At 24.6% G+C, this 14,976-nt stretch overlaps 1 protein-coding gene across 4 annotated transcripts in view; it reads left to right on the top strand.

The window, feature by feature from the left end:
• rdx (BTB/POZ and MATH domain-containing protein rdx) overlaps positions 1–9,579 on the top strand; it is a 253,136-nt gene extending 243,557 nt beyond the window's left edge. For 3 of the 4 annotated variants that reach the window (XM_065499085.1, XM_065499084.1, XM_065499082.1), the window contains 7 exons: positions 3,717–3,867; positions 4,106–4,227; positions 4,298–4,459; positions 5,085–5,380; positions 5,455–5,633; positions 5,728–5,870; positions 8,031–9,579. In XM_065499085.1, the coding sequence (XP_065355157.1) occupies positions 3,790–3,867; positions 4,106–4,227; positions 4,298–4,459; positions 5,085–5,380; positions 5,455–5,633; positions 5,728–5,870; positions 8,031–8,175 (1,125 nt within the window). In that variant the 5' untranslated portion in view covers positions 3,717–3,789 and the 3' untranslated portion in view covers positions 8,176–9,579. Of the gene's footprint in view, positions 1–2,819; positions 2,974–3,716; positions 3,868–4,105; positions 4,228–4,297; positions 4,460–5,084; positions 5,381–5,454; positions 5,634–5,727; positions 5,871–8,030 lie in introns of those variants that run through there. The other variant, XM_065499083.1, reaches the window with a different exon arrangement.
• The last annotated feature ends 5,397 nt before the right edge of the window (positions 9,580–14,976 follow it).

Consider the following 14,976-nt stretch of genomic DNA (forward strand, 5'->3'; position numbering starts at 1 on the left):
TCCATTTTTTATTGTCATGATCACCACCAAAAGTTTGGTGATATTTTCAGATGAAAATATTTATAGTTTTCACTCTTCATTTTGAAATTTTGCGTAATAATTGAAACAATTTTTTATTTAAGTTTTTTTTATGTCTAAATTTTGTGAAAGTATAGACATTTATTTAAAATAATCATGTGTATACATTTGCAAAAGAAAACTCTTCATTTATATAAAACAATTTGACAAATCGTTATTTTCTCCAAAAAAAACATTTAAATGAAAATAAATTGCAAATTGTTTAAAAGCATTTTAAATAATTGAATAACTGCATTTAAAAAAATCATAGATTTTTTTTTAATATTACAAAATTTATCTTGTCAAAAATATGAATTTTTACATTTTTCAAATGTTTTTTTTGCTTTGGATTAAAAATATTTTTTTAAAAAACTATAGCTTACCTCAAGGTGTTGAATTTTCTTTTACTTTTTTTTTTGGAAATTACAAAATTTATCAATAAATTAATTAATCTTAATGTATAATCTTATTATATTTATCTCTATGAATAGCTCTCCAGCTGCTTGTATTTAGTAAAAATGTGTGTTTCATTTATAAAAACAATATTTGTCTTCCTCATTCTATTTAACTCATTGTAAATGTTTTACAGATACGTGCCATTCTCTTTAACAATTTTGTTAACAAAAGTGTGTTAACAAATTCTTTGGAAAATCTGTTGAAACTGGTCACACTTTAATAAGATTTTTTTGATTTCTGGTTGATCTTTTCTTTCTTTTATTAGCCCTTTTACTGTTGCGCTTCCCTGCTCTGCTGACACTTTTGACTTTTGGTCTTTGTTTTCATTTGATAAACAACACCTTTCCATTTTGTCACGTCTTTTTTTCAGAGTTTTCTCTGGTGTGTAATTGTCTGTATGTTCATTGACGTGTGTGTATTTATTTCAGTGTTGGCGCTTTCTTTATTTTAATTGTAGAGTTTAAAGAACATCTTTAGAAGGTTATAACCCCAATGTTTTTCGTCTGCTTTTATATTATCTGTAGACATTTTAATGAAATATTCTTTTTATTATATATTTTGTTATTGTTCAATAAATTCGTTAAGCTTATGGCCTTTCTTTTGTTGTTGCCTATGTGTTTATTTTCGTAAAGGAAAATCCGTTACTTTTTTCTCATTGTTTTTTGGCGCTCTCTGAGTGATGTTAAAAATCACAGGACAAACCATAATTTTGTAAATATTGCATTAACCGGGTGTTTCATTGATGAATAAATATTAAATTTTAACAGGATTCTTAGAAATTTAACTAGTTTTAACAAAATTTTTATAAAAAAAGACTAGAAATTGAAGGTAATAAACCAGTAAATTGTTTAAAACGTTTTAAATTTTTTTTTACCAAATTTTATCACTAAATTATTGAAATTTTTTAATTTATATAAATATTTTTTAAATATATAAATTTATTTTTAAACTGTATGATTATTTATCTATAAGTAAGCGTTAAAAAGTCTATATGTATTATTTTCATTCAATGTTATTTATATAAAAAAAAGTTCAATGAAATTGCCTTATTCTTTTCCTCATATTTATGTTTCCATTTAGCAAGATTTTTTGTTTTAACCTTTGTTGTTATTTTCAAATGCGTTTGTTTAAATCATTTTTTTTTTTCAAAAAACCATACAATTTTTATTTCAATACCTTTATTTACCTTTTAAATTTACAACTGGTTTCGAAAAAATATTTAACAAAATCATACAGTTTGTTCACCTTGATGACAATACACATAACAACAAAAAAAAATCGTAAAACACCTTTAGAATCTCCACCACCCTTGAGTCAATATACTCATCATCTGAGCAGCATATTTTATAATGGATTTTTATTTGTTGAAACAAAGCAATCGCCTACATTTGCTCAAACGGATGTGTTAGTGGATAAAACAAAAAGGTCCTTTTTGTTTGTTTTAATGTGTGTGTGTAACACCTTGAAAATTTTTAGATTTAAAACTACCTTGATGGCCACACGACTACTGCAATCTGCAATGTTTCTTTCTAGCTGCTATGACATATTTGGTTTTGAGCAGATTTTTCTTTACTTTAATTGAGCGCCAAGTTTTAACAAAAGAAGTAGCAGAAATCTTCGTTACATCTGTCTTTACATGATGAGTAAGGAGTTTGAGTGATATTCTAAGGATATATTGGCTGCTGCAAACAAATCTTTTGATTCAATTGTTTGGGGTTTATAATCCTTGAAATGTTCTTTTACCAAATTAAAAAAAAAAACTGTTGCTATATTTTCATTTTGCTGTAATATAAAAACACAATTTCAATTTAGTTTATTAAAGTCCAGCAATCATTAAAGACGTGCAGCAGTAACAGAAATTTAAGAAAAATTTTAAAAAAGAAAATAATTCCTATAGGAATCACTCTGTGTTGTTTTGTTTACATTTAAAACCAAAGTGCTCTTATTACATTTAAAAACAAACCGTTATTTTTGTTGTCTCTCTCTCTCACACACTCTCGGGTTTATAAGAAAACAACAACAATAATTTAATAACTGTATTATGTTCATTATTTTTAACTAAAAAAATTTATAAAGAAAAATTACTTTAAAGTTCATTAACTCGTTTTATGTAACCGTGTTTCTAGTCTTAATTTGTTTAAATTGTTTTTTTGTTAAATATTTTTTTTGTTTTTTATGTGTTAAATTATTTGTTTTTTGTTAAAATTTTATGCATTTCTATAATTTATTGTGGACATTTTCTTTGGAATTTTTTATCAAACTGGATAATAATTCGTTATTGTTGAAATTATTAAATGTAATGTCTTCACCACCGTCTCCATACTCTTCGCCATCCTCCTCTTCATCTTCATCCGAATATTCACCCAGCACATCTAGTCCCGAGTCGAACTCATCATCGTATTTAAATTTAATTAAAGTAGAATTTGATCGTAATATTATGGAATTAGTTTACCAGCCAAGGTGAGATAATTCTTATTGAAAAAATTCAAAGATTAGGATTAAAATTAAACAAAAATATTGCAAAGAGTTTAGAAAATATTACAAAATTAAACTGTGAAGAGTGAAAAACTTTAAATGATTTTGATGTATAAATTTAAAAAAGATTATTGTTTTTTATTTTTACTTATTTTTTAATAAAAATTTATTATAAATAATGGTTTTCAAAACAAAATTATACTGCGAATTAGTAAAAATGTCCAGCTGCTTTAATATTTGGGTATTTTTGCAAGATTTGGATGTAAACATTTTAAAAAATTATTGTTTTTTTTATTATTATTAATTTTGTGTCTGCAACATGTTTATAAACATTAGGAATGTTTCTTTTTTTTGTTGATTTTTATCTAAAACTGTAAGAATTATTATTTGTTTTTCAATTTAATTAAATTTGCTTTGAAATTTGTCCTGTATTATTAATTTTAATGATTTTATGTCTGCAACATGTTTCTAAACATCTTGACTCATAAAGGTTGCGAAAATTTCATTTCATCCCAATGTTTTGTTAGATTTTTATGCAAAACTGTAAGACAAATGATTTGTTTTTAAATTGTAGCCAAGTTATGTGAAAATTTTTATAATTTTTGTGTATTTTATTGATGATTTTATGTGTCCCTTATCTAAAGCATTTTCTTATTACAAATTTTTTATAATCCTTTTTAAAATTTTTATAAATTTTACTAATTTGTTGTTTTTATTTATATTTTTAGATTGCCGGTGAATGAATGTCAGGCAAGTCAAACTGCTAGAGTGACATCTAACCTTAACGCATCCAGTAGTACAATGGCGGTTAGTCGCGTACCTTCACCGCCTTTACCGGAAGTAAATACACCAGTTGCTGAGAACTGGTGTTACACACAGGTAGGTTTTTCTTTTGCAAATATGTACTTCTTAAAAAAAGATAATGTTTCTCTTTTAACAATTGTAATATAAAACCTCTTAAGAATGTATTATCCTTAATCTTTAATCTCAGCTCATATTACAATACTTTAAAAGATTCCTTTTGTCTTGTTAAAAATTCTTTTTTTAAGACTTCCTGCTTTTAAAATTTCTTTAGCTTATATTTGATTTTGTTTTTTTTTTTTTTGTTTGATTACAGGTGAAAGTGGTTAAATTTAGTTATATGTGGACCATAAATAATTTTAGTTTTTGTCGTGAGGAGATGGGCGAAGTTTTAAAATCCTCCACATTCTCTGCCGGTGCTAATGACAAATTAAAATGGTGAGTTTTTCAGTTGAAAATTTGTTCGAATTTTTTTATTGATTAATGTTTTTTTTTTTGTATTTTCTAGGTGTTTACGTGTTAATCCAAAAGGTTTAGATGAAGAAAGTAAAGATTATTTATCCTTATATTTATTATTAGTTTCCTGCAATAAATCAGAAGTTAGAGCCAAATTTAAATTTTCCATATTAAATGCTAAAAGAGAAGAAACCAAAGCCATGGAATCACAGAGGTTGGTACAATGAAAACTATCTATATATTAAACCTTTTGTTTAATATAAGATTAACTTAAAAAATGTCTCGCAACATGTTGCCAAAGCCAATGAATTAAAATCTAATGTTTGGATTACAATAATCTTTTAAAATATGAAACAATTTTGATATATGTTGTTTTATCAACAAATTTCACTCCCAAATTTATTTAATTTGATTAATGAATATTAAATGCTTTATTATGTTATATTACAATGGATTAGGCAACATGTTGCTTAAGAAATAATGTTTACAAACTTCTTTTTAAAGGCACAAAATTTTAATATTTTAATGTTTACATAATTTGTAACACGTTCACCTTTAAAACTAAGAAAAATTACTCCAAAATATAATTAGCAACACCTATAAGTTTTTTGTGGGAAAAAAATGTTTCGCAACATGTTGCAAAAGCAACATAATTCAAATCTGCCAAAATCATGTGAAATATAAATAAAATAACATGCTTTATTATCAAATACGTGTCCTAAATGTTCAGTTGAATTCAAATTTTTAATTGTTTAATTCATTTCTATAGCAATTGATTTGGCAAAAACATTTTTACGAAATTACTAACAAATTTCTTTTCCTTTTTTTTCCCCCAACAGAGCATACCGTTTTGTACAAGGCAAGGATTGGGGTTTCAAAAAGTTCATTAGACGAGATTTTCTATTGGATGAAGCCAACGGTCTACTGCCCGAGGACAAATTGACAATATTCTGCGAAGTTAGTGTTGTGGCCGATAGTGTTAATATTTCTGGTCAATCAAATATTGTACAATTTAAAGTGCCCGAATGTAAATTGAGCGAAGATTTGGGCAATCTCTTTGATAATGAGAAATTTAGTGATGTAACGTTAGCCGTAGGTGGCCGTGAATTCCAAGCACATAAAGCTATATTGGCAGGTTAGTAAAACCAACCTTATTCGAAATTAAACAAAAACTAATTAATATTTTTCATTTTGTTTTTTTACATTTAGCACGCAGCGATGTCTTTGCTGCCATGTTTGAGCATGAGATGGAAGAGCGTAAATTGAATCGTGTCGCCATAACGGATGTTGATCATGAAGTTTTAAAAGAAATGTTACGTTTTATTTATACTGGCAAAGCGCCTAATTTAGATAAAATGGCCGATGATCTCTTAGCAGCAGCTGATAAGGTAATTATTTCTGAGCAGGATTTGCTTTAATGAATTTACTAATATGGCATTTCCTTTTCTTTTCTTTATTTTATTTTTTTGTTGTTGTTTCCAGTACGCTTTGGAAAAGCTGAAAGTAATGTGTGAGGAAGCGCTGTGCGTTAATCTCTCCGTTGAAACAGCAGCTGAAACCTTAATATTAGCCGATCTCCATAGTGCGGATCAATTGAAAGCACAAACGATAGATTTTATAAATACGTAAGTATATTTATTTATTTATTTGTTTTCAAGCAACACCATTATTTAAAATATTGGTTTTTTAGATTTAGTGATGTTTAGAAACATGTTTATAATGTTGTTTTATTGGCCTTCGATTATGAAATTTAAGTTATTTTTAGTTGGGTTTGTAAAGAAATTTTAATTATTTTAATTATTTTAAATTTGTAAAATGTCTACATACTATTTATGTTGAGTGATGTGTGTTTAAATAATAGGCATATTTTGTATTTATTTAAAAGCTTGTTTAAGTTAAATATTGCTAAAAAACAAAAAAATAAATAGAAAATTAATAAATATGTGGTCAGTTTTTCAAGTTTAAATTATTTAAAATAAAATTTCTGTGTTCATTTTGATTGTAGGGCTTTTTCGTTTATCGAAACATATAGAAAATATCATCAAACATGTTGCTAAACATTTTTATGTTTTAAACATGTATCAGTCAACTTATATATTTGACAATTTGTTGACAAATTCATGCAATTTAAGAGTTTTCAATTACTTACAATTAGTTTCCTATAATCTCTGTAAACAGGGGTTTAGTTTTTGTCAAGAAATGTTTCAACATGTTGCCATTAGTTTTTCCACATATGTATACACTTTTCAATTAGGAAAACATTTGGTTTGGAAGTTAGAATTATATTTCAAATGTTTGGCAACATGCAGTCAGCTTTTGAGAAATTTTAAATATTTGGTTTTAGTTTAAATTTGATTCAGATATGTTCTAGGCAACATGTTGCTGAAATGTCTCTGGATACCAAGTTTCTTGGAAAATTATGAAATATTTAGTTTTAAATGAAAATGTTCACTCCTATATTAGAGTTTTAAATCAAGCAACATGCAAGAGTTCTTTTTTTAAATACATGAAGCAGAATTTTTACAATTTCTTTAAAAAAAAAGTTTGCCAACATGTTGCTAAGGATCCTTTTGTTACCAATTTCTATTTTGCAATAAAAATGTATGACTATCTAACGAAAATTGAAATTTGTTTAAGAAAACTTAACATTTGAATAAATATGTTTAGCAACATTGTTGTTAAAATGTCCGTGTATACCAAGTTTATTTCAAAATTATTAAATATTTGGTTTTAAATGAAAATTCTCACACTTATTTTAGAGTTTTAATTCAGGCATCATGCAAAAGTTATGATTTTAAATTCAGGAAGTAGACTTTTTTTTAAATTTGATAAAAATTGTTTAGCAACATATTGCTAAGAATCCAATTGTTGCCAAATTTTATTTTGCAATGAAAATTTAATACTTTTTTAAAGAAAACTTAACATTTTAATAAATATGTTTAGCAACATTGTTGTTAAAATGTCTCTGGATACTAAGTGTTTTGTAAAATTATTAAATATTTAGTTATTAATGAAAATTCTCCACTTAATTTAGAGTTTTAAATCAGGCAACATGCAAGAGTTCTTAGCAACATGTTGCTAGGAATCATTTTGTTTTAAATTTTTATTTTGCAATAAAATTTATGACAACCTAACGAAAATTTAATAATTTTTTAAAGAAAATTTAACTTTTGATTAAAAATGTTTAGCAACATGTTGCTAAAAAATTTATATTTTAGAGTTTTAATTCAGGCAACATGCAAGAGTTCTAATTTTAAATTCAGGAAGCAGAAGTTTTATATTTTCGATAAAAATGTTTGGCAACATGTTGCTAAGAACCCAATTGTTTCCCAATTTTATTGTGCAATAAAAATTTAATAATTTTTTAAAAAAAACTTAACTTTTGAATAAAAATGTTTAGCAACATGTGGCCAAAATGTCTCTGGATAACAACTTTATTGAAAAATTATTAAATATTTTAATTTTAATGGAAATTATCACTCCAATTTGAAAGTTTTAAATTAAATATTTTTAAAATTTGTACTTTTTTAATTTCTGAAGATAGAAGTTGTTATATTTTTAATAAAAATGTTTGGCAACATGTTGCTAATAAGTCTTTGGTAAACATTTTCTGCAAAAATATAAAATATTTAGTTAAGCTATAAATTTTTTTAATATTTTGCAAAAAAAAAAAATTTTTTTACTGAATTTTGTTTCAGTCCTTTTATAAACATGTTGCTAAACATTACCGATAAAACTTTTTTTTATTACGACTTGTTTTACTTATTATTTTTTTCTAATTTTAGTCATGCCACCGATGTTATGGAAACTCAAGGTTGGCAAAACATGATCACAACACATTCACATTTAATTGCTGAGGCATTTCGAGCGCTTGCAACACAACAAATCCCACCGATCGGACCACCCAGGAAACGTGTAAAAATGAGCTGAAATTTTAGTAGTAGCAACACAAATAATAACAACAACAGCAACAACAAATACATAGATAATCATCATTATAATAATAATAATAATAAAAACAACAACAACAATAATTATTATTATTATAAAAATAAAACAAACAACAACAAAAACTATTCTTACTACTACAACTATTATTATTATAATTATTATTACAATTATTACTATTATTACAATAATAACTACTATAACAACAAAAACAAATACAATACAAACACAAATAATAGTAATAATAACAACTACTACTACAACAAAAACAACATCAACAATTTGAACCAGATAAACCTAATTAATGATTTAATAATAACCTTAAAAACCTTTAATTTTATTTTGAAATTGTCTAAAATCTTTAAATATTTTTATGTTCATTTCTTTACCCCTTTAAAGGACAACAATAATAATAATAAATACAATAGCAAATATATAATGGCCAACTTAAGCAACATTTTCATTGATATTTTAAAACAAATTCCTTTAAAATCTCTTAAGGACTTGAAATTTTCAGCAAAATGTTTAAAAAATTCTTAAACATTTTCTTTAACCACTTATGTTGTTTTTTGCTTTATATCAAGAAAACAAAAAAATGTTGCTTAAGCTTTAGATTTCCAAATACTGGACTATCTTTTAATTCCTTTGCTGCTTCTATATGTTATACAAACAAACAAAAAAAAATAAAAAGAAGATGTTTTGCTTATTTTCAACAACTTATTTTCTATAATTTTAAGAATCTTTTATTGTTTATTATTTTATAACTTAAGTTTTAATTTTTATTATAATTTTTTTCTTAATTTAATTTTTATGATTTTTTTTTTTTTGATTTTGAGTTTGTATAAAATTTAATATTATTAATGATAATTTTTTTTATTAATTAATTTAATTATCTATTGGTTTAACCAACATATCTTTAATTAATAATATTTTAGAATTTTATTTACCACACACAACCCGCCAATTAAGCGTAAAATCAAAATATTACTTTCACTATTTCAAAACTAAACAAAACAAAAATTTTTTTTAATTTTTTTCTCTTTAAAACTTGAAATTTCAAAAATGTGTTTTTGTATTAGCAAATTACTAATAACTTTTCCAAGAACGTCTTAAATATTTTGTTAATTTATCAATAAGTTTTAATTTTAAACACAATTTTATTCATTCAGTTCTATTTTTTTTTCTTACACTTTAAAATAAATCTCTAGCTTGATGTGTTTTCTTTTTAATTAAACTTAAATTAAAGTAAACTTTTTAATTTTTTTTCCTGCTATTATACTTTTTAATAATTATAATTCTAATTCTGTTTTTTTTATTGTTTAATTAATAAGTATTTTTTTTTGTATAATTGTCTTTAAAATTTTAAGTAAATTTATCTACATGAAATGCAAATTTATTATAGAAACAACAGCAACAAACAAAACAAATTGATTTTAAACATTACAAGAATATAAAAGAAACACAGATTTTGTGCAAGTAAAACCTAAAAAAAAAAAATTACAAGTGTTTTTATTTTTCTTATTTATTTTAAAAGTTTGACTGACTTTTTGACTTTCACATTAAAGGGTTACAAAGAAGGGATTTTCTAAAGTTTCCAAAAAAGGCAATGAATTTAAAATATATTCAGATAATTATTCAAAAAAGGGGTTTTCTAAAGTTCCTAAAAAATACAATGAATTTAAAATGTATTCAGATAATTATTCGCTCATAGAAGGATGTGGTAAAGTAAAATCAAAACCGTATCCATGTTCTTTTCTTTACAAACAATTATTTTAAAACTTATAGTGACATTATTTTTGGTACATTTAATATTTTGAGCTTATAATAGCTTAATTTTTTAACTCTATATCAACAGCATTCAAATAATATCAAAGTTATAGCTGATTTTAGCTATAATTTTGAATTTTTAAGTATAAAGCATAAACTAGATTTCAATAGCTTTCAAATGTTATCAATTTTATTTAAATCGGTCCAATAATTGCTGAGTTATAGCCGATTTTAGCTGTAATGGAAAACTACAAAACTTGGCAGCACTGTTCAAGTGTGTCAACAGCGCCATCTAGTGTTTCACATGATTGAAAATCGGCAGTTAATTTGCATTTTAAACAAATTTCAGAAAAACTATAATAACTTCGTTATTACTGATCCGATTTCAATGAAATTTGTGTTATTATATAGAAAAAGAAATTGTCTATTTAATAATTGCTTATATAGCAAGTTTGCTTGTTTATTTTAGAAAATATTTAGCGACAAACCTTGCATGCTTAAAGTGTGTTTGAAAAAATGTTTCAAATGGAAAAAATCAGAACCCATGATACATGATAACACATAAGGTAGAAACATTAGGGAGAGTTTTCAATATTTACCCCTACAACATCAAACTATGATTTTAATTCTTCACTTTTTTTATATTATTTTCGTGATATTTTATAGATTTAAGACGTTTATTTTGAAACGGAAACACACTTGTTTACGAAATATAATATTTCTTCAACAATTTCCAAAAATTATATATTTGAAAATATTTTTTTCCAACATAACTTATTTTTTTTCGTAGACATTTCATTTTGAAATTATTCTAATATACAAAATGTATATCAGCTCTATTTAAAATACTTTGTATACGATTTTTAAAACTATTTCCTATAAAATTCCACAAATTACGTTATTATTTTTCGAAATATCAATGTTGAAACAATATGTGTATTAAAATACAAAATATTTATTTAATGCACAAACTCTAACCCTAAAAACGTGATAAATTATTGTTAAATAAATATTTATCACATTTCTAAAACTGTTTTTCAAGAAATAACATAAATTTTATAAAAATTGTTGTACAACTTGCAAAAATATACAATTCCTCTAAAAAAAACTTCTAAAATTTATATGGCAACCCTGGCAAATATAAATCTCAACAGCTTCTTAAAACTTCCTTCTATTAAATGCTACTTAAATCATTAAAATCGGTTTTGTATTTCCTTAAATATTTATTATTTAACTAAATGTATATTTAAGCGAATTTGTTTTTCTTAGTTGTTTTCCCTAAAATTCCCCATTATTAAGTAAATCAGGTCTTAAAATAGGCTTACTTTTGATAGCTTATATTTCACTCTCTTAATTCATACAAATTTCAAGTTAATCCGAACATTAGTTTCCGAGTTATGGCAATTTTTGCAAAATTTTCTTTAACTCACAAAAATTTTGCATTAATTGAAACATGTCAACCAATAGATGGCGCTGTTGATACATGTTAACAGTGCTGCCAAGTTTGGTAACTTTTACGTATATTATATAGAAATATAAAATCGTTTATAACTCTGAAACTACTTATGCAAAATTAACAAATGGTGTGTCGTTGAAAAGGTCTTGGAAAGTAGATTTGGTTAAATATTAGATTTAATAAAACTTTCTATTTGTTTAGGAGGAAATTGAAGAAAATCTTTGAGGTAGATTCTTTATGCATAAGTTAATATTGTGAAATCTGGAGTCAAGCTGGCTTTTCCAAAGATATTGTGCTAAAACTGGGGTAAGATTTTAGACATATACAATATAACTTAATCTGACAGAGGGGGTTTAAATGGGAAAATTTCAATACTAATAAACTTTTTGAAGTACCTTTAATATCCTGCCATATCCTGCACAAATAAACTAGTTTTCTCTATTTAAAAGATTTAAGAAACTTATAGTTAATGGAAATAATTTGTTAACATTTTAATAACATTGTTTCTATCACTATATTGATGTAAGATTCTTATTATCTTAATATTTAGAGATTTTCACTACGTCTACAATTCCTTTAAAAAAAACTTCTAAAATTTATATGGCAACCCTGGCAAATATAAATCTCAACATCTTCTTAAAACTTCTTTCTATTAAATGCTACTTAAATCATTAAAATCGGCTTTGTATTTCCTTAACTATTTATTATTAAACTAAATGTATATTTAAGCGAATTTGTTTTTCTTAGTTGTTTTCCCTAAAATTCCCCATTATTAATTAAATCAGGTCTTAAAAGAGGCTTACTTTTTATAGCTTATATTTCACTCTCTTAATTCATATAAATTTCAAATTAATCCGACCATTAGTTTCCGAGTTATGGCACTTTTTGCAAAATTTTCTTTAACTCACAAACATTTTGCATAAATTGAAACATGTCAACCAATAGAGGGCGCTGTTGATACATGTTAACAGTGCTGCCAAGTTTAGTAAATTTTACGTATATTATATAGAAACATGAAATCGTTTATAACTCGGAAACTACTAATGTAAAATTAACAAATGATGTGTCGTTGAAAAGGTATTGAAAAGTAGATTTTGTTGAATAACACATTTAATAAAACTTTGTATTTGTTTAGGAGGAAATTGAAGAAAATGTTTGAGTGGATTCTTTATGTACGAGTTAATATTGTGAATTCTGAATTCAAGGAGTTTTCCAGAGATATTGTGGTTAAAATGAGGATAGATTTTAGACAGATACATTATAACTTAATCTGACAGATAAATGGGAAAAATTCAGTACTATTTTATTTTTTTAAGTACCTTTGATATCCTGCCACATATAAAGTATTTTACTATTAAAAAATCGTAGGAAATACTGCCCAATAATATAGTTAGTGGAAATAATTTGTAAAGATTTCAATAATACTGTTTCTATCATTCTTATGATGTAAGTTTCTTATTATCTTAATATTTATAAATTTTGGCCTATGTGAAGCAACAATTTCTATATTCTTTATATACAAAGTAAATAATAGTCCAAAATGATTTAAATTCATGTTCAATATTAAAATTTACAATTAAGTAATTTCAACTTTGATTCCTATTAAACTATATAAATGCAGCCATTAGAAACATTTTTGTAAACGTATTCAAATACTGTTTTCCGGCATAAAATTTTACTTTAATACAAATAATTGAATCCCTAAAAAATTCTGCTTTGTAAAGACTTTAAAACCCTCTCAAAATCTATTTTTTCCAAGCTTGTAAAGTGGTTTATTTATGTAAATATTTATGCACAAGAATCATCACAGTCCACTGTAAGTGTTTCAAGATTAAAAAATTCAATTTTACACACAAATTTAAAAGCTAAAGCAATTCATATACAAAAAACCATAACTACTTTAACAAATATGAAGTAAATCACAGGTTTCCAAAAACAATTTAAAATATTTTAGCTTAATTCTAAAACTAGATTTCAAGAGCTTTCAAATGTTACCAATTTTACCGAAATCGGTTCAGTTTTAGCCAAGTTATAGAAGAATTTAGGTGTAATGGAAAATTACCAAACTTGGCAGCACTGTTTAAGTGTAACAACAGCGCCATCTAGTGTTTCACATGATTGAAAATCGTATTTTTTTTGTGTATTTTAAGCAAATTTCCGAAAATCCTCTATAACTCCGCAATTACTGAACCGTTTTGAATGAATTTTATGTTGTTCGATAGGAAAAGAAATTGTGTAACAAAAAAGTGTTTGTTTATCTAAAATAAATATTTATGTTAGAAATTATTTTGCGTTAAACATTACAATTTGTTAAAGATGTTTGTAAAACCTTTGTAATGTGACAAAATAGAAACAAATCAGCACAGATTTATATTCTGGCTGTTTGGAATTGTTTTTTAAATAATAATTTTTATAAATGGTTATTTTTTTATTTTTCTCTGCTTGTTTTGTTGCTAGATTTTCCGTTTTTTCTTATATCCCTTAACTAAAAATTTCTAAAAATAAAAATGTTCAACAAAACAATAGTAGTTATATTATACAATAAGTTTATCTAGATAAATGTCTTAGAGATGAAACAAATTCATACAATAAATAAATAATTAACTTTTGAGTAACAATAACACAAAGTAATGACCACTTTTTTTTAATTAACAAAGAAGAACAAATAAAATAAAATAGAAATAACTAAGTTTGTGTTAAAATACAATAAAATAAACAATACAAGTGTAAGTAAAACAACAGACCACCATTAAACTTAAAGAAACTTAATAAAAATTAAACAAAATACATAATTAAACTAATTTATAATTTTGTTTAAGTTTCTTACACAAATGTTTTCATTAACAAATTTTATTTTAAATCAAATATTTTACATTTATTTAGTTTTCTTTATATGAAACCAAACTTAGTGACAAATATTGGAAAACCTTTAAAATAATGTAAAAAAAAATCACAAAGAACAAATTGCAAAATGGCGATGATATGTTTAGAAAATCTCGTTAAATTTAATTAAATGAAAAACGAAATGCATTATTAAGCGTAGTACTTTAAAAACTAAAACAAAAAATCCGACAAAAACAATTTAATACTTAAGCACACTTTAAAAATATTTAAAAAATAATAAATAAATAAAAAAGAAAAACAACAACTACAACAAATAATTTAAAAATAAAAAATTATAAATTCTCATAATTTGAATTGGTTTTTATTTAGAAAAAGCTATATAATTAAAAAAAACTATTTCATTAACACAAACGAACTTCAAAAACAATAAACTAACTCTTTAATAAAATTGATGGTGAAACATATAGCATATTTTCGGGGTTTTAAGGCAACATTATTTGTCAAGATCACAAAAAGGTGTAAAGGCAGAATAAAGATATCGGCAGAGTAATTTCGGAGATATAAGCGATCTTTACTATGAAGCATAATTAAAAAACTTGGCAGTACTGGCTTAGTATGCGAACAGCGCCATCTATTGTTTCACATGATTGAAACCGTAGGTTTTTTATACATCTGCACAAATACTGAACCGATTTCAATCAAATTTAATTCAATAT

The sequence above is a fragment of the Calliphora vicina genome, chromosome 1 (assembly GCF_958450345.1).
Source record: "Calliphora vicina chromosome 1, idCalVici1.1, whole genome shotgun sequence".
Classification (NCBI taxonomy): Eukaryota; Metazoa; Arthropoda; class Insecta; order Diptera; family Calliphoridae; genus Calliphora; species Calliphora vicina.